The sequence below is a fragment of the Hypomesus nipponensis genome, chromosome 1 (genome assembly GCF_054491055.1).
Source record: "Hypomesus nipponensis isolate SF chromosome 1, ASM5449105v1, whole genome shotgun sequence".
NCBI lineage: Eukaryota > Metazoa > Chordata > Actinopteri > Osmeriformes > Osmeridae > Hypomesus > Hypomesus nipponensis.
In genome coordinates this window covers 11,586,941-11,614,736 of record NC_140361.1, presented here as the reverse complement: position 1 = coordinate 11,614,736, position 27,796 = coordinate 11,586,941, and the positions used below count along the sequence as shown (strand labels likewise).

Sequence of the window (27,796 nt, the reverse complement as noted above, 5' to 3'; positions counted from 1 at the left end):
AGAGAAAAGGCAATCTGCCAATCGATTTTACTTTGTTCTATCAATAAGACTGTCGACAGTGATTTATCCACATGCCTATGTATGGCTTTAATTACCATATTTCCCATGAATCACTGCTGAGGCGACACATTTCACAGCCAAGTGACATTCTAATCAACGGCATCACCATTAAACCTGATATTGACAACTATGTCACTCTCTCTGAGGTGAATTAATAATCCAGTCAGCAGGTCTGGATGCACCTTCACCAAACTCTATCAACGCCGCTCCCCGCCCACGACCAGCCAAGCAAGTGTACCGCGGCACAGACCGGAAAACTAGCAAATGTGGAGCATGCTTCATTTGACTGCTTCATGTTAGTATTATCTTGATCCAATTAGTTTGTTGACTGAACCAGAAGCTACTGTTCCTGTTAACCCTTTCTTGAATCATTATCAGACTGAGCCTAAGTAACCACAAGTAACACTAAACTCCTCTGCAACTTGCTGGTAAAATTAAATATTATTCCTGGGCTGTGTATTGCTCTTTATAAGATCCTTATATTTAGCCTACTGCCTGTGAGAGTGAACATGCTGGTCTGAAATGTGTGTTTACAGTGAACCTGCTTGAGTGAGTCCTGGTAGTGCTGCCTTCTATAGCCAGCGGGTAAAGTAGAGCTCAAGGCTGGTGTAGAGAGTGTGAGGCTAACTGCATGGATGTAGCCTGGGGTGTAGCATCCTAGCTAGCTTCTCAGCAGCTCCACTAGTCTTCATTAGAGTCCAGACCAGCAGCAGGGGGCATGGCTCACAGGGAGAATGGACCTCTAGACCTCAGTACCAGCTGAGGAGAAGAGGGAGGGAAGGGAAGGAGAGAGGGTGGGTGAGAGGTAGGAAGAGACAGTGTGAGGGAGGGAAGGAGAGAGGGTGAGAGAAGGAGGGTGAGAGAGAGGGATAGACAGAGAGAGGGAGGGTGAGAGAGGGAGGGTGAGAGAGGGAAGGTGAGAGAGAGGGAGGGTGGGTGAGGGAGAGGGAGGGTGAGAGGGAGTTTGAGAGAAAGATAGGCAGAGAGAAGGAGGGTGAGAGAGAGGGATAGACAGAGAGAGGGAGGGTGAGAGAGGGAGGGTGAGAGAGGGAGATGGGAGAGGAAGGGGGGTAGTATAGTGGCAGGGTAAGCATACATTCTGACTGGTAAAGACTGGTACAGCATGATGAGCATTTAAATGACCCGCTCTAATATTGCATCTCAACTCACCTTTTTCTTTCTATGACATTTTTATTGACCTGTTATCTCTACCACAGAATGTGGGAGTGGAATTAGGAACAAATTATTTTAAAATGATTTTCTAAAGAAACTGGATAGGATAGTAAAAGTCTGGCCCAGTCTGGGCTGCAGTATCTGATGAATTATATCCACAATGTTCTTGAAACAAATTTTCAACTAATTTAATTCTAATTACAGCACAAATCAGATAGGGTGATTCCAATTCAAACCCGGAGAGTCTCACCAGTGATTTCCAGGACACACACAGAATTCTCTCTAGACTAAGAGCCTTCATCCTCACCTTCCTCATCCTCAGTCCCAAATAGACGGTGTTAGTGTATGAATGTCTGTGTAAGAATGTGTGTGTGTGAGTGAGTGTGTGTGCTACTGACCTGCAGAGTGTGTGTCGTCTGCAGGTTCTGCACTGCTTCCTTCAGACTCTGGACCTGAGTGTCCAGCAGCTGTTTGTCCTCCAGGCTCTTCTCCAGCTCCGCCTCCCTCTGCTTCAGCTCCTCCCTCATGTTCAACAGTTGCTGCAGACAGACGCCAGGCCAGCAGGTCAGCCAGGAACAGCAGCTTCTGATGCTAACCCTGATGCTGCTGCCATAGAGGACCACTAGCCTCATGTGCTCATCATCTCAGCTATGCTGTTGCTACAGACACCAAGTAGGGAAAGCCTTGTACACACACAGAATTCACAGAATACTTTTCTCTGTGACAGTTTTGTTGTGATCCACACGTGAGAGGGTGTCTGTGCTACCTTCTGCATGCCCTGCAGAGCCTGCTGTAGGAAGCTGAGCTGTTGGGAGTGTGTGCTGTCCTCCTCGCTCCTGATTGGCTGGTTCTTGCCCTGTTCCTGTTTTAGCAGCTCCACCTCGTTCCTGTAGGCGTCCAGCTGGCAGCGCAGAGAGTCGTTCTCCTCCTTCAGAGCCTCTACCTGGGACACTGCTCCGGAGAGAGGAGGGAGGGAGGCAGAGGAGAGAGGAGAAAGAAGAGGGAAGGAGGGAAGAGGAATCAGGAAAGAGAGGAAAACAGGGAGGGAGAAAGAGAGGCAGGGAAAAATAGGTGGATTTGGGAGGAGAGGGACATTAGAGGAGGAGAGGAGGGACGAGGGAGAGAAAGTATTGGTAGAAAAGAGAGATAGAAAGACAGAGAGACAACGAGAGAGAATATGAAATTGATCCCAACTATGGTGTCAATAGAGTAAAGACAGCCAGACAAAAAGTGTGCTAATGATCAGAGGATGTACCATATCTTTCTGAGAGGTTTCTGGACCCGGACCTGTCCTCTTGAACACAGAGGAGAGCGTGAGTGTGTGATAGGAAACCTGCTCAGCACATCTCCTCTGGAACAATCTTTGTTCTTCAAAGCCGTCTGAGGGAACGTGTGTGTGTGATGTTAATGAAAGTGTGTTTGAGTGACTGAGCTGGGGAGATAAGGCTGTGTGTGTACTTTTGTGTTTGTGTCTGTTTGAGTGTGTGTGTGTGCACATGTTCATTCCGTGATGATTAGTGTTTGAGCTGAGGGAAAGGGTCCCAAGTGTGAATATGTGTGTGTAGATATTTATGTATGCCAGTGTGTGTATGCCTGTTTGTGTTCTCTTTCTCTGTGTGTATGTGTGTGTGTGTGTCTGTGTGCGAGGACGGCCTGATTGATTCCGGCAGAGTATGGTGACTCAGTGTGATTGGCCACTGTTCAGGATCATCTGAGCCTTAATGAACACAATTTAATCCCAAAAAGTCTGACCTTTGACTTGGAAGACCTTTTGGCTCAACACCTTGTTACCCTGGTGTGTGTGTGCAAGGGTTTGTGTGAGCCTGTGTTTTAGTGTGAGTGTCGATGTGAGCCTGTATGCGTGTGTCTTTGTGTGTGCGTTTGTGCCAGTGTCTGGTAGTGAAAGGCTTCAGGTGAAGTGAGTATTGATCAGGAAGCCTCATCAAGTCACTGGCCAGGCAAGGCGGCCTATTCCCCCTCTACAACATGACAGGCTGAGTATTGACCCACTAAAACACACACACACACACACACACGCTCGTGCACATTTGGTCACGCACACACCTGTTTGCACACACTTGCTTCAGCGTGCAGACACACACATACACACACACATGCACGCCTACACACACACGCTCGCTTGCACACACACACAAACAGACACACACAGGCAACCAAAAAAGAAAATAAACGCACAAAAACAAACACAGACAGACATTCTCAGAGAACACCCTGTACTGTTTCACTGAGCAGGGGGGCACTTAGCCGTTAGCATTGATTCGCTTTTAAAGACAGAAACAGAGTGGTTGAAGACTGCAGTGGCAGTACAGGTGTTCCTCTTCAAGCAATGACATGTCTAATTGCTGCTAAATACACTGACATTGATTTGATACAATACCTAACGGCTTCTAAAGAGTGATTGAAGAACATGTGAACACAATCCCTGAGCAGGTGTAACATCGCCCTGTTAGCAGAAATAGGAGTCAAATTAACACCTGTCACCTCAACCTACCCTAGGCTCTTTTTCAGGTTGACATCAAATATCATGACAGGCCCTTGACAGTGATGCTTATCATTGTTTTCTAATAACCAAGGTCATACATGAGAGGAGGGAGAAATCACAAACCTGGCAGGAATATTATTCTATTTGCTTATATCTACACACTAATTAGGGAGGCCGTCTACAAACTGGAGAACGATTAAAAAAACATTGACAAAAATTAAAATAAACAAACTGATTAGAAGGAGGAGGTGATGTTGGCAGTAGCATCTCTACCCTGGCCCTCTGCTGTAGAGAGAAGCAGTAAGACCCCTGAATGCCCAGGTGAATATTATGGGCTGTTTGAAGGTGTTTAGCATCAGTATTTCTGTTGGTTCAGCAGACCTGAACAGGCACCTCTGAGCAAGCAAGGCCCTAATGGCCCTTCAGTGGTCCCCAGAACAGCCCTGAGGAAGCTGGAGGAGCAGCTGGCACACACACAGACACAGACACACACACACACACACACACACACACACACACACACACACACAGACACAGACACAGACACACACAGACACATAATATATATGATGTGCATCTGTACTGCTTTTATCTACACATAAGGCATAATCAGCTGATGGGGGAGTGCATGTTCTGGTTGGCTGGCTGTGTGTGTGTGTACCTGAGTGGTCCGAGTCCTTGCTGTCGGGGGCGTGTGTGTCCTCCATGTCATCGTCAGACATCTCCATCTCCTCCTCTCGTCTGATCCCCATCAGCTCCTCGTTGTGCATGTTTCTGACCTCCTGGAACACACAGCACAGACGGCTCAACATCGCCCTAGGAACCCTGGGTAATGTAGGCCTCTGGGAGATCCCCTCAGAAGACAGGCCACTGGTCAGTTAAACATTTTGGAATCCCTATAAGGTCACAACCATCCCTCCCCTCCCTTCCAACTCTCCTTCATAATTCATACTCCATAGAGTATGAAGCCAGAGTCATGTATACGTAACACGTGCTGTGGACAGGGTGTATTGTTTTGTTTTTGCCTAATAAAATCTGGGATAGTGTACCCAGATGGAGGCCTCAGTGTGTGTTTCTCAACGAGGCGGCCAGATGGGCAGGGCCTCTCCATGGCTAATGGGCCAACAGGCTGCCAAGGATGACCAACCATGTTGTACCATCACACACTGGCATGCACACGCACAAACTGTTTGAGAGAGAGATCCACGATGAAGCTGTGCTTGGCCATTGAACACACACGCACAGACATACACACACACTCAGAACGCCAGGGGAGACAATGACCCCACGGCAGCAAACACCAGTCTTGGAGTAAACATCACCATATGCCTGGTGTCTTCATCACCAGGAGTTGCTGGCTAACCAGAGGTCAAACAGGTAGTCTGAACACACATGACACCCGTCTGGCTGATCTCACACACTCAAATTCACACACACAGGCACACACACTCCTACACATGCATGTGCATGCAAATACACACACACAAACATGCATGCGCACACAAACACACAGAAGCACACGTTCGCACACACAGACACACACGCTGCTCATTGTGAGAATGTAAATATCCAGTGGATCATGCAGGAGGGAGAAAGACAGCTGTTGTTGGATCCTGTCTCAAGTGTTTCACTCTCATCTCCAGCCCCAAGACACACGCTGCTCTGAAACCCGACTTCATGTTTTGACAGAAACAACTGACGTCTTCCTGTCAGCTGACTTCCTCTCTACAGGCTGTAGCTGCTAGCCTGCCGGTGCCATGGCGACCAGGCTTCAGTCATGGGCTACAAGTCAACAACCCAACTAAGCTGGAGGTTTGTGTGTGGAGACTTTTCCCTTCAGCTGTGTGGTAATACCCAGCCTATCAGAGTCCAGCAGGCTGCAGGAGTCTGAGAGAGCTGAGGTAAAGACTCTGGATCAGCAGCCCTGGTTCACTCTGACTCCGACCTGTCTGCCCTGCTGTCACCCTGCTGTCTGCCAGCATCCTGACTCTGCACATACACATGTACAGACACACACACACATACATACACATGCACAAAATATACACACACACAGCCCCACACACACACACATACATACACATACACAAAATATACACACACACAGCCCCACATACGCACACAGACTAACCAAAGACAGACTGCTAATCAATACTCACTAGCTACAGTTAGACAACGCTAAAGTAAAACATTGATAGAAGGAAGCATAAATGGATTAGAACAGGATGTTGAAGCCTGGATGAAACAGATTACTAATGGAGGTTGCTTTTCCCTTGAGGAAAGAACTTTTAGCTGTTATATGGAGGTAATATTCCTTTTTCAATCTATTTCCCCCACCAGCATGTGTGCGTCTGTCCAGGAGGCCTGTTTTCTTCCCTGCTGAGTCACAGTGGGCTGGAGCCAGACTCCCTGGGAGGGGGGGGGGGAGGGGGAGATAGAGCCTGACTGACAACAAACACAGAGAGGTAGAGGAGAGAGACTGCACTTCAGAGGTGGATGGATGGATGGATCGGTGGATGGACGGGTGGATGAAGGGGTGGGTGGACGAGTACATAATGTAGATTTAGAAGGATGGATAACATGACTAAAGTGAGCAGACAGATGGGGGAACACGTGGAAAAGGACAGATGAATGGATGGAAGGAGTGATGGGTGAATAAATGAATGGAAGGATAACAGATGTGAGCAGTGAGATACAGAATGTTCCTGTGAAACTCTGGCAGACTTACGTGGCTGCTGTAAACATGAGGACACACAGACAAACAAACATACAGGCAAACACAGACAAACACACACAGACAAGAACACAGACAAACAGATGCACAAACACACACACACACAGACATGAACACAGACAGACACACACAGACAGGAACACAGACAAACAGATGCACAAACACACACACACAGACATGAACACAGACAGACACACACAGACAGACAAACAGATACACACACACACAGACAAGAACACAGACAAACAGATGCACAAACACACACACACAGACATGAACGCAGACAGACACACACAGACAGGAACACAGACAAACAGATACACACACACACACAGAAAAACACACACAGACAGGAACACAGACAGACAGACACACACAACAGTAGAGTAGGGAAAAAGCAGAATAAAACCCTGCATGTCCTTGAGGGTCCTCACTAACATCTCCCTGAAGAGAGAACGAGGAGGAATGAAAGACGGACAGAGAGAGGAGAGAAAGAAATGTATACTCTGCGGAACATGCGTCACCATCTCAGGACATCCTCAGACGCAGGATCTCCGTGTGTACTGAGACCTTACTTCCTGCTCTCGGTGCTTGCATGTTCGTGACAGTGTATGACGACGCAGGGATGATCACAGCCTTCGGAGCTTGCTCATATACACCAGCACACTAGACCGTTCAGTGCTCCTCCCAGAGTGGCTTAGCATGCCAGAGCTCTATTCCTGGTGTCATTATCATGTCGGATAGTTCTAGAGGGGACTGCCAGTTAGAAACACATGAATATTCACAAAGATTGAGACTTCATTAAAGATGCGTGATTAGAACTGGTTGAACTCCCTGCTGTGAGGAGCACCGGATGGGGAGGATGTGGGCATGCATGCCCATGACTGTGGGCATGCATGTGTGTATTTGTGCTGGTGCCTTAAACAGTCAGTTTTGCTTTATAATGTACTATGTTGTGTCACAGATCACCCATCACACAAACGCGCGCACACACACACACATACGTGCACACACACACACACATTAACTTTGCATCAGAGTCATTTGGATAACAGAAGTGAATCTCTTTGTTACACTAGTTTGTAGGTAGCATCTCTCCCTATGAGAAATGAAAAATGTCCCCTTATGATCCATGGCAAATGATTATGTGTGGTTTAGCCTGATTAGCAGACTTTAGATTGCTCATTACACAGCTCATCTAGTGTTGACAAAATTACTCCCTTACACACATCAAACTTACCAATTTGGCCCTAAAATGACGTTGCCATCACACGTTATTGCCCTCTATTAAAGAGAAGTGTTTATGATAATGAATGTGACATTTGCTTTAGAGATGATAAATCTTGTCAGGTTTCATGAAATTAAAAAACATCCAAGCCGGGAGATGACTGACCTAATTTCACCAGCTAAAACACATGATGGAAATCAGTCATTAGCTCATGTATTTGTCAACACAGTCTGAGAGAGAAGTGCAGTTGGGTGTGTTTGTGTAAGGTGTTAAAAGGATGGTTCTGCAGTTACCTGTTCTGTTCCTGGCAGCTTTATGAGACTGAACACTCACCCAGCGGGTCTCCAGAGGAGAGAGAGGGGCGAGAGGCCGGGACCTGGGCCTGAGAGGAGCTCCCTCTCTGGGGTGAACTGAAAAGGGGAGCCTGGGTGTAGCCTAGCCTAGCTTTGTGCCTAGCACTGAGGCTGTCTGTCTACCTGACTAGCCTAGAGAGACAAGGTTACTCGTACCTTTGGTCATTGTTTTGTCTAAAGTGATCTATGTACCTAAATCGAGACAATGACGATGAACGAGGGTTTTCCACTTGAACAATAGTAGAAGAGTAGTAAAAGAGAAAGCACCAACCTCAGCTTGTTTGCGCCACACATCCAGGTTCTTGCGTTGAGCTTTGGAGAAATGGTCCCATGCCTTTTGTTTGGAAGCAGCGTGGAATACAGACACAATCTGCTCAACTGTGGAGGGACGCAGGGGCCAGTTACCGTCCAGAGAGGGAGAGAAAGTGGAATCAGGAAGTGAGTCAAATAACTGTGTGCCTGATTGTGATTCTCATGTTCTAATTATTGTCGGTGAATGGCATGTTTGTCTTTTAGCTCAAACACATGGACCCAAACAACCACACCACACCACACACACACACACAACCAAAACCACACACACACACACACACAACCAAAACCACACACACACCCACCCACCCACCAGCAAGAGGGGGTCCGGGGGTGGCCTCGGCCCCTTCATTTACATGTCCGGCCCCCCCTGATTGTTTTTTATAGGAAAATATATCAAAAATAAAACTCTGGCTATGTCCCTGACGCACAGAAACAGTAAGTGAAACTATATGTCTTCATAATTAAGTGTGTCACCTTGTCACCTCCACTGACTCTCAGATGGATGGAGTGCCATCATCAAAGACCACCTCTGGAGCAGAGATCTGAGCAGCAGTCTGTCTCTATCAGAGCCCGGCACCTCTCATTACGGAGCTCCCATCTCAACACAGCGCCTATATCTTCTCTGGTCTGACTGTCTTTATGCTACTTTGGCTGTCAGGCAACTCTAATGACTCATTAACAGAAGCTTCAAGAACCAGATTGAACTGAGACAGGAGAGCGTCAGACGGACGGGCTCCTGGAGGACTGATTAGGAGATGAGAGAGAGATGGTGGGTGGTCATGTCTCCGGGGGAAACAGGGCCCAGACATGGAGTGAGGAGCTCTGCATGAAAGACAGACGACTGCTGGGAGACACTTGTTTATCATTCTCACTCTCTTGCTGGAGCAGAATCAAGCATTTGGGGCATTTAATGAGTTCATTTGTTGACTTAAAATTGCTTTTACTCACCATTATTTCGATGCCAAATCCTCAAATATATGGTCAGACAATGCTTCTAAGATTGATATTACTGCAATGTTGTAATGTTACTGTAAAGTCTAGCTACATGAAGACCCATAGGGCAGCTTGAACCTTGACCAACTGAGTACCACTGAAGCAGAAGACAGTATGTTCTTACTGTAGTTCACAGAAAACTCCTGCTCAGTTTTAGGACCACATCTACCCCACAGTTGCCAGCACAGGACTGACAGTAGCAGTAGTGGACAGGGGTGCAGAGTGTGTGAGACTGTGAGAGGGTTCTGTTGATTCTCCCTACTCAGCGGTCTATTGTTGTCTGTGAGAGGATGTGTCTCAGTGGGGGGGTCTCTCTCTGGATGCCCCCAGTAGGGAGTCAATAACAGCACCAGAGTTGTGGACTTGGCAGAGGGACTGAAGGTGGGTCTCTGGGGGGTTGGAGGGAGAGGACCGTGTCCAGATCAATAGTGGCTTCTCAGAACTCTGTAATTTGATGGAGGGAATCAATGAGGAGAGACAGAGGAGAAAGGAGCCAGTGCAAGGTTGTGGCCGAGCGTTTACGTGTGTGAGAGAAAACAAATAGATAAAAACTTCCAGCTGCCTAGCTACCACAATTTGTATATAGGGCAGCATGCTGGCAGAGTCTAGATAGCTGGATGCTAGCAGAGTCTGTTTATAGAGCTAAATGCTAGCAGTCTGTCTCCAGCTAGCATTGTTATCAGTGTGGCCTCAGGTATATGGGTATATTCTCCCATCCTTTCTAAATGAGGTCATTAACGGAGAGTCATTAAGGTTCATCTCCATGATGAAATATGCAGTCAGGACCACCCGACATGATGGACACAGATCCACACCCACCTGTGGAATGATGTCATGTCTTGTAAAGATCATTTTGAAACATGAGCGAGGCGTCTCATTGGCTAATAAATCCTTCCAGGCTCAACCGGAGGAGATTTCTGCTGCCAGACATTCATCAATAGGGCTGATTCAAATAACCTGTTTCAGAGCAGGAGCAATAGTAGGGGTCTTATTCCAGGTGACAACCAGAGAATAGCAGCAGCAGGGCTGGGTGAGACTGCATAAGGACACAGAGGGAGAGAGAGCATGGGGAGGCCTGCATGCAGCTGTGAGGAGCCTGGGACAATATGGATGGATCTTTTGTTCACTGATGACAAAAGCAAACCTTCCTTTTGGGACACCGATTTCTGTGTCGACATTTGTATGGGAGGAACCGCAGAGACAGACATAAACTCATGAATAGAAATATGTTTGTATGGAATATTGTGAGAGGAAAGGGAGAGAAGAAAGAGAAAATGTGAGATGTGGGAGACTTGAGGTGTGACCCACCTCCCTGCCTATATTAGGTGCATCTATATGTCAATACCAGCCTACTTCAGAGTATTCAAATTAAAGTATGGGTTTCTAAACCCGAACAGAAACACACAAACACGCTATGCAGTTGCTATAGTAATGCTAAGCCAGGTCAGTTATAGATTATACCTTTGCACATGTTCAACTGATTTATTCCATTCTTCTCTCGTTCCTTAACATGGGTAGGACTACTTAATATGATCAACTTTGTCTCTATGGATGTGTGTCACCTTCATGTCAGCTCCATTCAAACTGGAAGAGTTACTGGAGACACTTTACACAGCATCCCCTAATGGTACATTTCAGACTGACCATCTATCAATCTCCTACATAATAACTTGAATGAAGTAGCAAATTTGTGTTGGACCAAAAACCTACAGACTGCTAGCTAGGATTACAGGCTTTGAGCAGCAGTGCATTGTAGCAGGGACTACTGGACCAACTCACTTACCTTCTCTCCAGCCACAAGCCTTGTACAGAACCACTGAAATGAAGGTGTGAACCAATGCATGTGACTATGTGACTCACACCCTATGTGAGAGGGTGTGAGTGCGACGGGTGAAGCACAGCGTCATGTGACACATGTCAGTTCAGCTAGATGCTGAGATGTTGTTGCGGGACGCGTCTGAGCAGAGCACCTCTCGGTATCTCAGTGGAATCAAGTATCTTTGATCCAGTTGCCTGTCAACACAGCACTCACCTGTGGCAGTACTGACTGTGACAGAGATGAAGTATATGTAGGCATGCTATCACCTGGTGTCAACATTTCTGCCAGTACAAGTGTCACCCTGAATGCACGAATGGATGTGACTGGCTAGACAGAGTCGGAGGAAGTGATGTCTAGAAGGCTTTCACAACGCAGTGTTTGTCCATGTATGTGTTTGAGTATGCTGCCTGAGAGTGTGTATCTGTCTGAGTGTGTGCTGAGGGCTAACAGCTCTGGGAGGCACTCACATTGAGCCAGGATCCCGGCCAGGGCGGTCTTGAACTTGTCCTTGGCCTCCTCCATCTCCTTCTCGTGGGCAGCCTTCTCAGTCATCAGCCGGCGGATGTGGCTGTTGGACAGCTGGATCATGGAGTAGAAGTTGTTGGCGTTCCTCCGGTTCACCTCGCCTCGCTCCACCCAGGTGAGCAGCACGCGCACCGCCTCCGCAAACTTGCTGTCGTCTAGGAGGAGGAGGGGGAAGAAGGAGAGGGGGAGCAATACATAAATAAAATTAGTCCAGGGATGCGTTACAGTCAGTTAAAATAACAATAAAACATATTTTAAATGTTTACAATTATGCAAAGGGCCATCACAAGTCTTGTCTTGCTTGGCACAGCCCACAAGCCTTTATTAACACCGTAGATCAGAGGCTGCTTAGCATTATTCATGCTCTGGGAGGGGAATTCTAAGATGATGTCAGGAGACAAAAGCAGTATTGATTTCCATTGCAAAGAACCCAGTGAAAAATCAAGGGGTCCCCATATTGAGTACCTAAAGGAACACACAAAAAAACATACACGCACACCCTTTTATGCCTAAACAGGACACACAAATCCCCACCCACTCACCCACCCACACACACACACACAAACACACACACACACACACGCACACCCCAACACACACAGAATAAACAGCTGGAGGGCCTCTGATTTATTAATGCTGACTACTGCAGATGCCTATGCACAAACAAAAACTAACAAACACACAAACATCCACTTCCACTATAAAGAAACCACAGTGTGTTCATTTGCATGAATGATCCATCACAGCTGAGAGATTGAATCAAGGTGTCATCACTGTAACTCCCCGGGGTTCTGTTCAGTCTTTTTAGAAGGATCCAGCTCCCCAGGCTGTCCCCAGCCCCCAGAGGAGCCCAGCCCAAATAGATTAATATTAACAGAGTACCTCCAGCTATATTAATGCTTCTCAGTCACTGACAAAGGCAATGTTCCAAATGAACGTTAAGATGTGAACTAATAACCTCCACATGCATCTAGATTACATCTACATTTAGTAATTTAGCAAACGCTCTTATCCAGAGCGACTTGCAGTAAGTACAGTAAGTACAGGGACATTCCCCCTGAGGCAAGTAGGGTGAAGTGCCTTGCCCAAGGACACAACGTCATTTGGCACAGCCGGGAATCGAACTGGCCACCTTCTAGATAAACGGTTACTGCAAGAGTGTCTGTGAGCCCCTATCAACCATAACCCACAGAGATGTGAAAACGAACAGTTTCATAAATAAACACCTATCCTGCTGTCTGGGCATTGGAGTAACCAACAGTGCAGACCCAAACAACTCTCCCTCTCTCCCTCTCCCTCTCTCTCTCTCTCTCTCTCTCTCTCTCTCTCTCTCTCTCTCTCTCTCTCTCTCTCTCTCTCTCTCTCTCTCTCTCTCTCTCTCTGTCTTTCTCTCTCTACCTCTCTCTGTCAGCTCACGCCCACAGACAGAAGCAGCAGTCCATCCCAGGCAGACAGGTAGCAGATGGAGCTCTTCACTTGACAGCTACTTTAAATCCACAGAGGCACATTCACACTTCATTCAGAGTCATCAGATGTCTATAGACAACATCACACTCCTCTGTGGCAGGAGAATACCTCACGCAAAACACAGGAGGAGAAGAGTGTGAGTGTGTGTGTGTGTGCGTGTGTGTGTGAGTGTGTGTGTGTGTGTGTGAGAGTGTGTGTGTGTGAGCACCCACCTTTGATCTTGTCCCCCAGCTGGCTGCACTCGTGCTCAGAGTAGTGAACGATGGGGGGAGGGGAGGGGGGTCGGAGGAGGTCCTCCTCCATCCTCCTCCGGTGTCTCTCCTCTCGGGCCAGCATGCGCTGGTGACACTCCCACTCATACAGGTCGTCTCTGGCCTGGGCAAAGTCCACGTGGAGACGGCCTGTGTCCTTCTTGTCGGTACTGGAGCCCAGACGGATACGGTAGCCTGGGGGGAGGAGAGGAGAGGAAATGACATGGAGAAGGTAGCGGAGGAGGAGAGCAGGGGAAAGTGGGGGTGAGGAGAGGAGGGGATAAAAAGGAGAGAAGAGGGAGAGAAAGATTAGGTAAACAGTAGTCATGAGAGAGGGAACAGAGACTCTAAGAAGTAAATAGAGCAGGAAGAGTCTAGTTATGGAGCAACAGTCTGCTAAGAGGAAGCTAAGGATCACATTTGGGCCAGCGTTGTCTCTCCAACTCTCTAAATCTCTCTCTCCAGGCGTACATCTCTCTCCCCCCTCCATCATCCCTCTGACATATCTGTCAGACACCTGCATCATTTAGGCTAAACTAATCTGTCTATCCAGCTGTCTCTCTATCCATAAGTCTCTCCCTCTCTCTTTCTCTGTCTGTCTAAAGTAGCCTTGGGGCTTCAGAGTAGACACCCTGTCTCTCTGCCTGCTGGTACACAGAGGACACTGAGGAAGAAGCCTGCTGCTCCAGTGACACTGCTGTCAAACCCTGCTAATGCTCTAAACACTGAACAGGAATTCACACTGTACTTGTTTGACACTAATACGAATACTGGATTGGCTTACATGATCACCAATTGCATTTGTGTCTCTCTTTTTTGTGTCTTTTTCTCTCTCTCTCTCCATCTCTCCCTCAATCACCCCCACGACCCCCAACTCAAGCCTCTTACCCTTTCTTTATTTCAACATTTCCTTCTTTCCCTCTATCTCTCATCTATCTGTCATTCATCCACTCTCTCTGCATCTCTCCAAAATATGAGTGAGTCACGCATGTCTGCTCTGAAAAGGGAAAGAAATGAATGTGGGCTGGCAGTTTACTTCCATCTGCTATGTGCTGTAGGCTCACAGTCTGGTTAAATATTTCTTGAGTTCTCTGCTCTGTGCTGTGCTGTGTTTGTGACTGTGTGACAGTGGGGTTGTGTGGCTGCTAGACTGATGGGTGTGGGAAATGAATAACATTATTTATGGCCAAGCTGCACAGCTCTGGCTTCAGGACAAGATATATGGAGCAGAGTTCCAGTCTCACCAGAGGGAAGAAATGGACAAAGTCGCAGGAGACCAAAAACACACAGTCGCACGCACCTTCAAGTGTGCAGCCATACAGTAAATAATTCAGAGGGTATTATTGGAAGGGGCCGAGCTTTAAATGTATTTGGTGAGACAGGGATATATGTCCTCCAGTTTGCATACAGAGAGACGTTTAAGATGTCTGGGTCGACTGACTGGGAAATCGAGATAAGATGCTGGTGTCACATGACTGGTCGAGAAGCTCTCTCCTCTTGGTGATTCATGCCCTCCCTTGTAAGGAAATTTATCCTAACACACATCTCATTGTCTTTTAAAGAGAAGGTCTCTACCTTCTCTCTCCCAGAGTCTCTCTGAACTTCCAGGACCCTAGTGCTGAACTACAAGTTCCAGTTCCAAAGTGTTGGGGAGGACAGTTTTCCAGACAGGAACTCACCAGACAGGAAGAGAGCCTTGTCCACCGTGAACTCCTCTGCGAATCGGATGTGGCAGAAGTTCTTCTTGCTTTTGCGGATGGCGATGATTTCACCACACTGGCCGAACACCTCCACGATGAGCTGCTCGGTGGAGTTCTCTGGCAGGCCGCCCACGAACACCGTTTTACAGCCAGGAGGGCGCTCCCTGGTGGCGGGAGGGGGAAGGTCTGGGCAGCATGAGGAGGAAAAGGAGCCACAAACGGATGTATTAACTTGTTGAATATATGTGTACAGTTTTTTTTATGTAAAAAATAACTATATATTCTAAACCAAACAATTCCTTTTGAATTGTGCGCAACATGTTGTGACATTGATCCACTCAGTCAGTGCAAAATAGGCTTAAACCGCTGGAGTTTAAATAAAGAGAAAACCAAGGTAGCTAACGTGGATGGGATGAGGAGTAGATTTTTGATTGGACCAAAAGCTCACACTGCATCATATTTAATAATGTGATCTAAGAATGTATGACAAAGAACATATTCAGGAGCTTCATTCTGAATTCAGAAAATCAATTAAAGCACATTGACCATGACCTGAAGTAATGAGCAGCAATTTACAGCAAGAGTAATAATAACATGCGGCATTATGCTTGAACAGCTTCCATTCAATTCTTTATTCATCAAAATAGTTTCTTATTGAGCAGAAATCTAGCTCATTTAATGGGGATGGTTCTATGCTTGACGGATCCCACTAATCTAACACAGATGAGTATGGACTGAACTAATCTGTATAAGAGCAGGCCTCTAGTCTCTGATAAATGAGATTGGCTGAGTCTACATGGATAGAATAAGGGAATCGATAAACCACTGAGTGTGGTGTATGTCTGGATCACCATCTGGGCCTCCCCATTCTGCCTCCACACACACATCTCAGTATAATTTAAGGCTAATGTACCTGATATAACTCAGTTACGGTGCAGGCACAGCACTGACACTACATGGTTCACTGGAGTACTGAGTGTTCTCAATAGGAAAGATGTGGAAGAAGAATATCTCCCTCTCTCTCTCTCTCTCTCTCTCTCTCTCTCTCTCTCTCTCTCTCTCTCTCTCTCTCTCTCTCTCTCTCTCTCTCTGTCTGTCTCTCTCTCTGTCACACACAAACATACACACACACACCCTGCGTTTGAACATGCTCACTTCCATACCTCCTGAAGACATCGGCAGTGTGAGATCAGATTAGAATGACAACGGAAACCCAGCATCGGTCACAACAATGAGCACGTCTGTGGGTGCACACGTGTGAGTGTGTGTTCACTGTTGATGAATTTGGATAGAGACAGCAAACGTCAAGTCAAGGACACTCCATGGCCTGGAGATACTGCACAATTCATGTGCACACACACTCACATTCACACACTTGACATTCCTCTTTTCCCCCGGGGCGTTGGAGAGCTGAAGGGCATCCCTCTCTCCCTCCCCAGGGTAATTATGGACAGGCTGTCTCCCACATGACCAGGCCTTCAACAGGCTGAGGGATGGAGGACGAGCCTCATGGGGGAGAGCAGACTGATGGCCCCCTTGACCATCACAGAGGGCCGCTCGGCTTCTGGAGCAGCAGATAAATCTGGACCACGAAAAGGACTGGTGACACAGCATGGGGAGGGGTCAGAGGGAAGGATCGAAATAGCTCTTAGTGGGAGAGAGATGGAGAGAAATGGAGTGAGAGCGGGGGAGGGAGAGAGAGGGAAAAAGGGAGAGAGAGCGAGATGGGGAGAGAGAACGAGAGTAGAGAGAAAGACGAAAGATGAGAAGAACAGAGAGAGATACTATAGAGGGAGAGAAGAGATAGAGAGAGAGAGAGAGAGAGAGAGAGAGAGAGAGAGAGAGAGAGAGAGAGAGAGAGAGAGGGGGGGGGGGGGCTACAGGCTACTGTTCAGATAAAGGTCAATGGGCGGGCTATTGTCTCTGGCGGTGAGTGTAGCTAGGAGTGCTACTCCATGTGATAGGTAACATATGCAGCCTAATGCCCTCCAACTCACTCACACACACACACACACACTTGATGATGAGAGCACCTGAGACAACAGGCCACTGACTCATTGTTGTCCTCTAGCCTAACCCTGACACACACAGCATGCTTGGGCCCTGAGGGGGAGGGGAGTCAGAGGTGAGAATATTATTCAATTACCTATGCCCTTCTCTCACACACAATCTCTCATACTCTCTCCTTCTCTCTTTTTACCTGTCTCCCTCTGTCTCCTGTCTCCCTGTTCCCTCTCTCTCTTTCTCTCTCTCTCTCTCTCTCTCTCTCTCTCTCTCTCTCTCTCTCTCTCTCTCTCTCTCTCTCTCTCTCTCTCTCTCTCTTACTCTCTCTCTCTCTCTGTTTCTCTGTCTTTTTCATACATATTCAGTGCAATGAAATTTCCACCTAAACAAAAACACCCATCGTGAGTACAGTACACACACACACACACACATACACACACACACACACACACACACACACACATGGTGGCTATACACCAAGCATGAGTACACAGCCAACTTAAAAGAATGTGTGTGTTTTGGTAGGCAGAAGGGGAACTTCACAGTGGGTTTTATGTTAGGTGAAAGATTCTGTTTCGAAAGCCTGCAGAGACAGAGAACTTTAGTTGTTGCTTTAAGTTAAGTCTGATCTCTCGAACAATCTGACAACCGAGTCGGCCTTGAATGAAATCCCCAGGCAGAAAGTTTCCTGTGAAAGAAAGCATTAAAGAAGAGGTCTCAGAAGGTCCCCATCACTGAACACTATCTGTAGCAGCTGACACGCTAGTGTTATACTCACACACAATGGAAAACAATGTACATTCTTATGCTCTCTATATTCCCTCAATGGCTCTGTGTGTTTGCAGTTCTTCCTGGATGACTTAGTGAAGTAAACCATTTCCAGGTTGCTTAGAAGTGGAGGAAGCAAATTATTTAGTAAAGGGGTGATGTGTAAAGGTGTCGGTCATGTGTAAGGTGTCAGATTCAAGGGATGGCGGCGAGAGGAGTCGTATGGCCCTCAACCACGAACTAAACTGACAGGACCTTGAGGGCAGAGAGGGTCAGGTAATCAGCAGCGTCCGAACCCTGTGAGAAAAGGAAAGTATGGGGGGGGGGGGATGTGGTGGACGGGGCCATGCAGCCTGGCATTTTACAGACGATGCAGCATCTTCTCAGAGGTCACTCTGCCAATTACAGGCAGAGCATTACCTCCCACACCTCACCTTCCTCCCCTCTCCCTCTATCACTGTCTCTCCCTCTCTCTCCCCCCTTCTCTCGATCCCACTTTATCCCACTCTCTCATCGCCCCTGTTGTTCCCTTTCTTCCCTACCCCCTCACTCCCCCTCCAGTCTACCCGCTCCTTCCCTCCATGCATGTGATGTGAATGTAGATCCGCTGAGCTCAGCTCAAAGGAGAGGAAGGATCTTCTTCATGTCTGAGTCGACACAACCGTTTACAGTGCATGAGGGGAGGAGGCCTGTCTGGAGAGAGGAACAGGGAGGCGATAGGCCGACCTGCTCACTCTTAACTGTCAGCACAGAATGGAGCTTAAAGAATGGAAGGTTCGTATTCTAAGAGTCTTCTTCATGTATCCTTGGTCAGAGATGTTCTACAACACGTGAGAGGGATAGTGTAGTCAAGGGACATTTCAAGGTTATTAGACTTACAGGGGTTGGGAGGGATAGTGCAATAAAGGGACATTTCAAGGTTATTAGACTTACTGGGGTTGGGGGGGAACAGGGTGCAGGTCTTGCAGTGGATGATCTCCTTGATAACGGGCAGGTCCTGAGAGAGGGGCGGGGGCACCATGCCCAGGCCGGGCATCATGGGGTTCATGGGGGCGATGCCCGTCATCATGCCAAGGCTCGGGTCAAAATCTGCCGGGCACACAGGAACACACGGATGAGAATGCTGCAAGACACAACGTCATGGTACACACTGGAGGAAACTCCTCCTGAGGCAAACCTTCTGCCAGACATCAGAGACAACACACTGGCTTCTTCAACCATGTTTTATTGTGTATTTCCTCCCTCACCACAATGTGATGTTTCTGTCAACAGCAGAGCCAAAAAACTGTCTATAAATAACTGAGCACATACTCTCATGAATAAAGGAACAAACAAACTTCTTGAATATTAAAAGGGGCAACAGAGGCTTCAGTTGGCCTGCCTCTCCTCTCTACAGCTGCCTGGACGACCTCTGACCCCAAATATGTTGTTCTTAGTCACAAAGACCGAGTTGGATCTCGCTAGAGGACAGAAAACACAAGCTTTTGTTCTCTGGTACTAATTTAGACTGCACTGTCCCCCCTCTCTCTTTCTCTATCTCTCTCTCTTTCTCTCTGTGTATTTATAGCTTATACATATACAGAATCAAGACTTTTTAAAATGGAAATGACATTGTCTTCTCCCATGAGTGCACATTGAAGGTGTGTGTGTGTGTGTGTGTGTGTGTTTGTGCAACTTTATTCTCTGTGGTCTCCAAAATAAAATGAAATGCAAAATACTACTTAACGCCATCAAGAGTGCTTAATGTTTACTAAGAAATAGGAACACTTTTCTTTACTATGAGACATTGAGGATTAAAAAAAAACTAAATTTTTTATTGACCTTTAAAAACCACTAACGTTAACATGAAACACAATGTTCACTTTGAGAAAATAGCTTGAAAAATCAAAATTAATTAGACAGCATGAAACTGCCAAAATAAAGTAGCAGGGGGAATATTACTTGGGAAAGAAAAAAGGAGGGAGGACGAAAGAAAGAAGGCCAGGGCCCAGGAGACAGATGTGGAGGGAGCCACACCAACAGAGTAGAACAATGAGGGAACAGAAAATAAGTGCCCTGCATCTCTCTGTCTCACGTTGATGACCTCATCATCATTAGTGCGTGATTGAGAGGAGCAGGTGATAAGAGACCCTTGTTGCCTAGGTGACGACTCATCCTCCCCAGGTAAGGCAGAGAATAGATAAAGGGATGGCAGGAGAGGGAGATATAAGGAAGAAGGGAGGGAGGAAGGAAGGAGGGAGGGAAATATATATATATAGACAGAAAGACAGAGAAAGAGAGGGAGGTGGGGAGGAAGGAAGGAAGGAAGGAAGGAAAGAAGGAAGGAAGGAAGGAAGGAAGGAAGGAAGGAAGGAAGGAAGGAAGGAAGGAAGGAAGGAAGGAAGGAAGGAAGGAAGGAAGGAAGGAAGGAAGGAAGGAAGGAAGGAAGGAAGGAAGGAAGGGTGGACAGAGGATAGAAACCAGGCCTCCAGGCCACACAGAGAAAGCTCTGGTTATATCAGACCAAAGTTGTTTCACTGCTGCTTCTCTTTTTACCACCAGTGTGTCTGTGCCCCTGTGTGTATACATGTGTGTGTTGTCCAGTATTCAGATCTTGAGACAGCAGACATGTGCAGCAGAGCTGTGCATGCTGTGTATTTACTTCTTCTACTCTACATCAGGGTTTTCACAACACAGGAAACCATGGAGCCTCTGACCCAGATCTGTTTCATCTCATGTCATCACCTAAACATACACACACACAGACTTTCAACACACTGGTCACCTCACATATACACAGTCTCCAAGCCAATGCTAAAAATCTCCAGATATGCAGAGAACCAACAATAAGATCTGCCACCTGCAAACACTTTGTCTTTTGTGTAACCAAATTCATGCAATTTTATCTGCATCACTACACCACCCAAAAACCAACACGTACACACACACACACACACTGTCTCTTTCTCTTTGTCACTGTTTCCTGGAGGTATGTGGACGGTAATTACATTTCAAGCTGCCCATCAATCAAAAGTGTAGGGAGGAATGACAAATCTGGCATTTGAGGGTAGAAACCTGCTGGCTACCGCTGTCACATCCCCCCTCCTCCTTCTCCTCCCCTTCTCCTCCTCTCTGATTTCCAGTATAAACGTCCCCATCAGCAATGGTGGTGGCAGAGTGACACAGGATGTGCTGCAAGGCACGCTGGGTAACATCGTCTAATGAGGCGAGCAGGGCCACATCCCCTGGACCAAGCTGGGAGGCCTGCCCATCTGTCTGAAGAAATAACTTATCTGACAGCAAGTCTCAATCTAAATATCAGCCTTAATCTCCCCTTTCATGTTTGTGTCAGACATGGGTCATTTGCTGGTCACCAGGGTGACTAATAGTCGATGGTATCCGCCTGGCCCTGGACCAAAATTCAGAATCAGAATGATTGTACTCTTCGTCTGTAGCCTTAGAATTCTCAACCACTACACATATATCTCCACCATTCTGTAGGTTTCTCTCCTTTTTTCATGTCTTTATTACTATAGACATTTCCACCACTCATCACCTCCCTCTCTATGACACACACACACTCACACACACACACACACATCAACACGCAGGACCTGGAAAACACATCTCCTCAGCAATAAGACAGATCCATGAATGCAAAAATGCATAAAGGGCAACTAAACTTGGTGTGTTGCTGTGCTAAAACCTCAGTGTTTGTGTGTATGTGTGCATGTGTGTGTACAGTGTTGTGTGTGTGCAGTTGTGTACGTGTGTGTGTGAGAGAGAGAGCTGAAGGAGAGGAGCCCACAGGGATGCCGACGAAGCAGCAGGAGTGTGGGACCAGTCCCTGGAGACAGTTTATGTATTCACAGAGGTGTGTGTGTGTGTGTGGGTGTGAGTGTGTGTGTGTCCCGGGGTAAATGACTCCTGAGAAGTGTGTGGGTGTGTGTGTGTGAGTGTGTGTGTGTCCCGGGGTAAATGACTCCTGAGAGGGGGGTGGGTGTGTGTGTGTGAGTGTGTGTGTGTCCCGGGGTAAATGACTCCTGAGAGGGGGGTGGTGTTTGTGTGTGTGACGAAGCTAAATGCCTTCCTAAGGGTGTTTATGTGTGTGTGGCTTGCCAATGAATTTCCTCCCTCCACAAATGCATCTTCCTTAGCCTCATAAGCAGCCAATTGTTCTGGAGGACTTAATCCAATGACAGCACTAAACACAATCCAAACCAACAAATCAATGACATGATGACTATGAGGAGAACCATCTATCTGCATTAGTAAAGCTGAGTCATGACTCTCCAAGGCCCACGGTCACACTCTCTGCAGCCCTACAGTCACTGAGGTCTTGAAACTCACCAGCGTCTCCCTGTAGCTCCACAGGCACCATGGGGTTCGAACCTGCAGCTTGTTGTCTGACTCATGTATGTGTCTCCTGCAGGCTGGCTGTGGTGAGGACGAGGGAGTCACTCTGCAGCAGCCAGACGCTACACAGCAGAGTCAGGCTAGCACACTCTGGACGCACAGCCAGCTTCCTGTGTCAAGTGCCTGGGATCACACATCTTTGTTTCTTGGGAGGCCTCCAGACAGAGACAGAGGAGGAGGCACTAGAAGATTCCACATGGTCCTAATCACAGCCTGGATGTGTTAGTCTGGATTGAGGTTTCTAACAGGCTTGCCAGGCGCTACTGTGCCGTGACGCCATGTCTCTCTGGGGGCCGGAGGGAGCAGGTCTGGACTCTGGTCCCCTGCAGAGAGACTCCACGAGGGAGAGCTCTGCCCGGAGGCCAGCTTCTTCAGTCCAGATCTCTCAGAGCTGCACAAAGCATGAGCTCTGGAGAACACAGCTACAGGGTATCAATACTGAACCACAGCCTCTATTCATTAACAATGTGTGGTCTGAGTTACAGTGTACTGTTTCTGTAACAAATCAGACTTCACAAACATAGCTGGGCAGTATATCACTGATAAATATACAACCTTTATTCAATAGTACTGCCTAACACCTGGCTGTGTATGTAAGTGATACAGTAATCACTTAAGGCATGCTGAAATAAGATGGCTTTGGAGGGAATCAAGGCCCCTGCGTAAACACACACACACACACACATACACAATGCTTCTCTGGTTTCCCACTGCAGTTCGAGATAGCTAAGGTTACACTTGGATTCTCTTTCAGCTAAACTCTGAGGTAAGGTCACACAATCCAGCTCCAAAACAATAACAAACAGACTGTGGAGTTCTACTCTTGTATTCATTGGCAGGGGAATTTGTACTGGCAATACACAAAGAGAACCCCTTAAACCAACAAAGACACAAAGGTACAAACAAAACACATAGGTACACATTCAAACACACACAGAGACATAGATACAGTAAACACCCACATGCATTGACACATACAGTAGGTCCTGTACACACACACTCACAGACACACACACACACAGATACACACACACAGACACACACAGACACACTGGGAGGTTGTGAGGGGCAGAGAAGGAGCGTTCTAACTTTGGTCAGAGGAAAAACAAACAAAGGATGAGACCATGAAGGACGTTCCCTCGTAACGGAGAATCAATAGAACATCCGATTAGTTCAAAGGTAAAAAGCAGACTTGCCCAAGAACAAAGCCTCCAGTCTAGCATCTAGCACATAACAATGTTCAGATGCCTATACTAACTATCACTGTTCTGCATTGTGCTTGAATCCAGTCCCAGCATATGTGTGTACGAGTGTGAGTGAAGAGGAACACAGATAGACTCAGGCAAACATCTATCAGTCCTAATCTGGTTGAGCATTCGGAGGGGCTGAGAGCAGAGAAGACGCTAATGAAGTGGCAGGATCCAGATCATCTGGGCCTGATGGAGAGAGAGACGGGGGGGGTCTGAGGGAGAGAGAGAGACGGGGGGGGTCTGAGGGAGAGAGAGATGGGGGCTGGGCCTGAGGGAGAGAGAGACGGGGGGGGTCTGAGGGAGAGAGAGAGACAGGGGCTGGGCCTGAGGGAGAGAGAGACGGGGGGGGTCTGAGGGAGAGAGATACGGGGGGGGTCTGAGGGAGAGAGAGATGGGGGGGGTCTGAGGGAGAGAGAGATGGGGGGGGTCTGAGGGAGAGAGAGATGGGGGGGGTCTGAGGGAGAGAGAGATGGGGGGGGTCTGAGGGAGAGAGAGACGGGGGGGGTCTGAGGGAGAGAGAGATGGGGGGGTCTGAGGGAGAGAGAGATGGGGGGAGTCTGAGGGAGAGAGAGATGGGGGGGGTCTGAGGGAGAGAGAGATGGGGGGGGTCTGAGGGAGAGAGAGACGGGGGGGGGTCTGAGGGAGAGAGAGACAGGAGGGGGGGTCTGAGGGAGAGAGAGACAGGGGGGTCTGAGGGAGAGAGAGATGGGGGGAGTCTGAGGGAGAGAGAGATGGCTGATGGAGGAGTAGGAGCAGTAGGAGGAGTCCATCAGCTGTGCCCTCCAGGTGAGGGGGGGAGCCCAGATGTCTGTCTCACTCCACGCTCTCGCTATGGCGGATGGTGGGGCGGGTTTCCATTCATGTACGAGCGAGTATTGACTCTGGGGATGTGGTTTAGCTGAGAAGAGCTCAACTGTTCGGGTTCCGTGTGGAATTGTAACACCAATCAGAGGCCCGATGTTTCAAAACTCATGCAAAGTAGCTGTAAAAGTGATGAGCTTGCACGGAGGTCTGCAAAAGTATGCTGCAGTAAGAACGTGGTGTTTACTCACACTCTCGTCCTCCTGTGCCCCTCCCTTCTCTTCCCCCTCTCTACGCCACCGTCTGTGACACAGTCCATCCCAACACCCTCCATGATAGGTGTCTCCATAGCGATGAACTCACGAGATGCCAGGGCACCTCCCTCATGCACATCTCTCCGTGTCTCCTTATGCTTCCTCTCTCCCACCAGAAGACAAAACCCTCCATCACGCCACGTCCACAGCAATCACTAGCTTGGCAGAGCCATCGCGTGAGCAGTTAGCTTGCAGAGAGCAGAGTGGGCTAAGCCTGCCAGCAGTAAATTGTGCAAATGAAATTGAATAAGAAAATCACAGCGGGTGGGACTATCGTTCTCCAAAGCTACTTCAGCTGAAATATGGACTGTGAGTGGAGCTCTCAGCATATTTCCGTAGCTTTGTTGAAACGAAGGAGCAGAATAAACAAAGATGGAGGAGATGATTTACTAAAAGGCTTCAGGAGAGCTGTTGCCAAGAGACAGAGCTGGAGACCAGGCCTGTCCAGGGTGAACCTCACACTACCCAGACATGTGATCATGCTGAAACAATCACAAACAGCAGCTGAACACGGCTCTCAGTGGAGCTTCATTCATCTTCACCTTCTCTGGTCCAAACCGTTAAACCGACGCTGGTGGAGCATGCTCAGTCTGGAGGTAACTGGCGTCCCCCTCTCACTGTCTCCTCCCCTCCGCCAAGGACGGACCAATGACACGTCTCTGTGATGCGTTGCTAAGTGACAGACGACACAGTAATAGCGGACGCGCAGTCCCACACGGCTGTCCTCCCCGAGCTGTGTATCACACTGGGGACTTGTCCCTAATCCTCCAACTCACTAAACACACTGACTGCATCCAAATGACATTATTTCGAGGCCTGACGCGACTGTCTGGGCTCAACAGCCATCTAGTGGAGCTCGGATTCTGCTGCAATCAACGCACCCATAATCCATCGTGTCAATGAGCCAAACAAGTGGCTGAGGCGGTAAGGATCCATCTCTGTCACACTGTGACTGTGAACCACAAGTCCTCAGCCTGTGAACAAAGTCCTCGACTCCTTTGCATTCATATCTCACTGGCTCAGCTCTGTTGGCTCACTGTGATGGAAGGACGGAACGTGTCTGACGCTGGTCAACATGAGGCGGAGCTTCCAGAAGGCTCCAGCGCTCCACTGAGAAGTCGGAGACGGCCAGGTCATCGCGGGCACTGCACGACTCTCGTCGATACAGATCAATACGCTTCTCTGTGTTCCATCGACACTAACCTGAAAGTACAGTTTAGTGGTGGAGCATTTGACTGCAGATCTAGAGGTCGTAGATGTGTACCTGGCATGAGGGGCTGTCCGGTCAGGCCCATGGGAGCCATGCCCAGGTTGTTCATGGCTGTGGCCCAGGCGTTAGGGTCTGTCATGGGCATCGTCATGGCACCGGAGTCCATGGCCATGTTACGAACTCCTTCTGTGAGAGAGAGAGAGAGAGAGAGAGAGAGAGAGAGAGAGAGAGAGAGAGAGAGAGAGAGAGAGAGAGATAGGGGGGGAAGAGAGAGAGAGAGAGAGGGAAGGAGGGAGAGAAGGAGAGAGATTGGGACAATTTATCTATCTCCAGAGTTTCGGTGCTTGCTCTTTTATTTGATCAAACAGTAGACAGTCACAGTTCATCTCTATTCTGCTCTGTCAGGCCACATGACCTTTGATCCTCCTGACACCACCTTCACATTCTACTCAGAGGTTCATCAATCTTCCCTGTGCAGCACTTCCTGTTACTATGACCTCTGACCCACACACACAAGCACACACACTTAACTTGGAGAATGAACCTCACAGACACAGAGGGAAAGTCATCCCCACAGCACTGCAGAGAAAAACAGTTCTTTTTGGGCTGTATGACTAAATCTAGTGGAATTACTCCTGGGAAAGAAGATTACTATGGTACGATTCAAAACAAAACATTGGTATTAGAGCATGACCACGTATGAAATCTATGACTTAGCATGACAAATACACACAACAGTACACACACACACACACCCTCCAGCAGGACAGTTCTGTACCTATGTCAACGAGAGGAAGTCAATATAGATCTTCAGCCCCCCAGACTGAGTTTCAGCACCCTGAATGGACAGTATTGGTCTGGTCTCCATCATTCCATGACTAAAATGACTAAAATGACTAAATGTGGTCTCTCAGACTAGTCCTCTGTCACAGCTGGAAATGCTTCTGTGCGCTCTGCTGGCTGACACACCAGGCTGCTCTCCTGTCTCATGATGCCAAAACACACACTGGGTGCTAAAATCAAGCAGTGCTGAAGACAACACTTCACACCTCAAACGTCTTGGTCACCACCCACACTGGTGAGCTAGTGTGTTTGTGTGTGGGTGTATGTGTTTTGTGTGTGCAAATGTCCCAGACGGAGCTTATGAAACGTGTTAACCAGGTCTGGACTGGGACTGAAAAACAGCCCGGGACTTTGAAACACAGACCGGCCAACGGCCGTGTATTATTATTAATATTAATTTTTTTTTTTTTTTTGCATTGTGCTACGGCCGTTTGACTGGGTGTTCGGGAAATCTCCCAACGGCCAGTCTGAACCTGGTGTTAACCAATTACAGCCACATTAGCTGTTCCACTGGGTGTAGGGAGGCTTTAACAGTTATATGACCAGGGAAGAGAAGGGAGGAACTGCTTTACAGCAGTTTTACTGCAGTTTATTGTGGTTTTACAGCAAGTGCCATGGTGGCAGCCTGGGGGTAAATCAGGCTGAGAGGCTTGTTTAGATACTAACGTACATTAACAGTTTCACTGAGAAAGTAACAGAAGCTGTTAGTTTTGCCAGAGTAGTGTCAGGGACTGGAGCTGTTGTGGTTTACTGCCAGACTACTGCCTTCATATGAACAGTCTGACTGACCAGTCACAACAAACAAGGCCGAGAAGCCAGCAGGAAGACTAAACAACATGAGGCCATTTAGAGCTTGAGACACATTCATTATCCACTCTCCATCTGCATGGTTGAGCTTTTCATTCTAAACAGCCAGACTTGGGAAAGATTTTTGCTGGGTCAAGGTTTGCTCTGCTTGCTTCATGACCTGTATGATGATCTGGGGTCCTGGAGGGAAAAACCTCCTGAAGATGCATGCATTTCCTCCCTCTAACCCTCATATACTTTCCCTCTCCTTCTCCTGTTCACCTCATTTTCCTCCTCCTTCTTC

The 27,796-nt window shown here is 47.9% G+C and overlaps 1 protein-coding gene across 2 annotated transcripts in view; it reads right to left on the bottom strand.

Moving 5' to 3' along the window:
• LOC146302557 (ecto-NOX disulfide-thiol exchanger 2-like) overlaps window positions 1-27,796 on the bottom strand; it is a 79,438-nt gene that overhangs the window by 4,469 nt on the left and 47,173 nt on the right. Inside the window, exons 3-12 of one of the 2 annotated variants that reach the window (XR_014747699.1) lie at window positions 25,918-26,049; window positions 18,827-18,982; window positions 15,101-15,316; window positions 13,383-13,616; window positions 11,646-11,858; window positions 8,323-8,429; window positions 4,398-4,518; window positions 2,000-2,184; window positions 1,632-1,772; window positions 689-819 (exon numbers count right to left, since the gene is read on the bottom strand). Coding sequence is in view for 1 of the 2 variants with exons in the window: in XM_084692206.1 (XP_084548332.1) it covers window positions 1,632-1,772; window positions 2,000-2,184; window positions 4,398-4,518; window positions 8,323-8,429; window positions 11,646-11,858; window positions 13,383-13,616; window positions 15,101-15,316; window positions 18,827-18,982; window positions 25,918-26,049 (1,505 nt within the window). In the remaining variant the exon portion in view is untranslated. The remainder of the gene's footprint in view (window positions 1-688; window positions 820-1,631; window positions 1,773-1,999; window positions 2,185-4,397; window positions 4,519-8,322; window positions 8,430-11,645; window positions 11,859-13,382; window positions 13,617-15,100; window positions 15,317-18,826; window positions 18,983-25,917; window positions 26,050-27,796) is intronic. The other variant, XM_084692206.1, reaches the window with a different exon arrangement.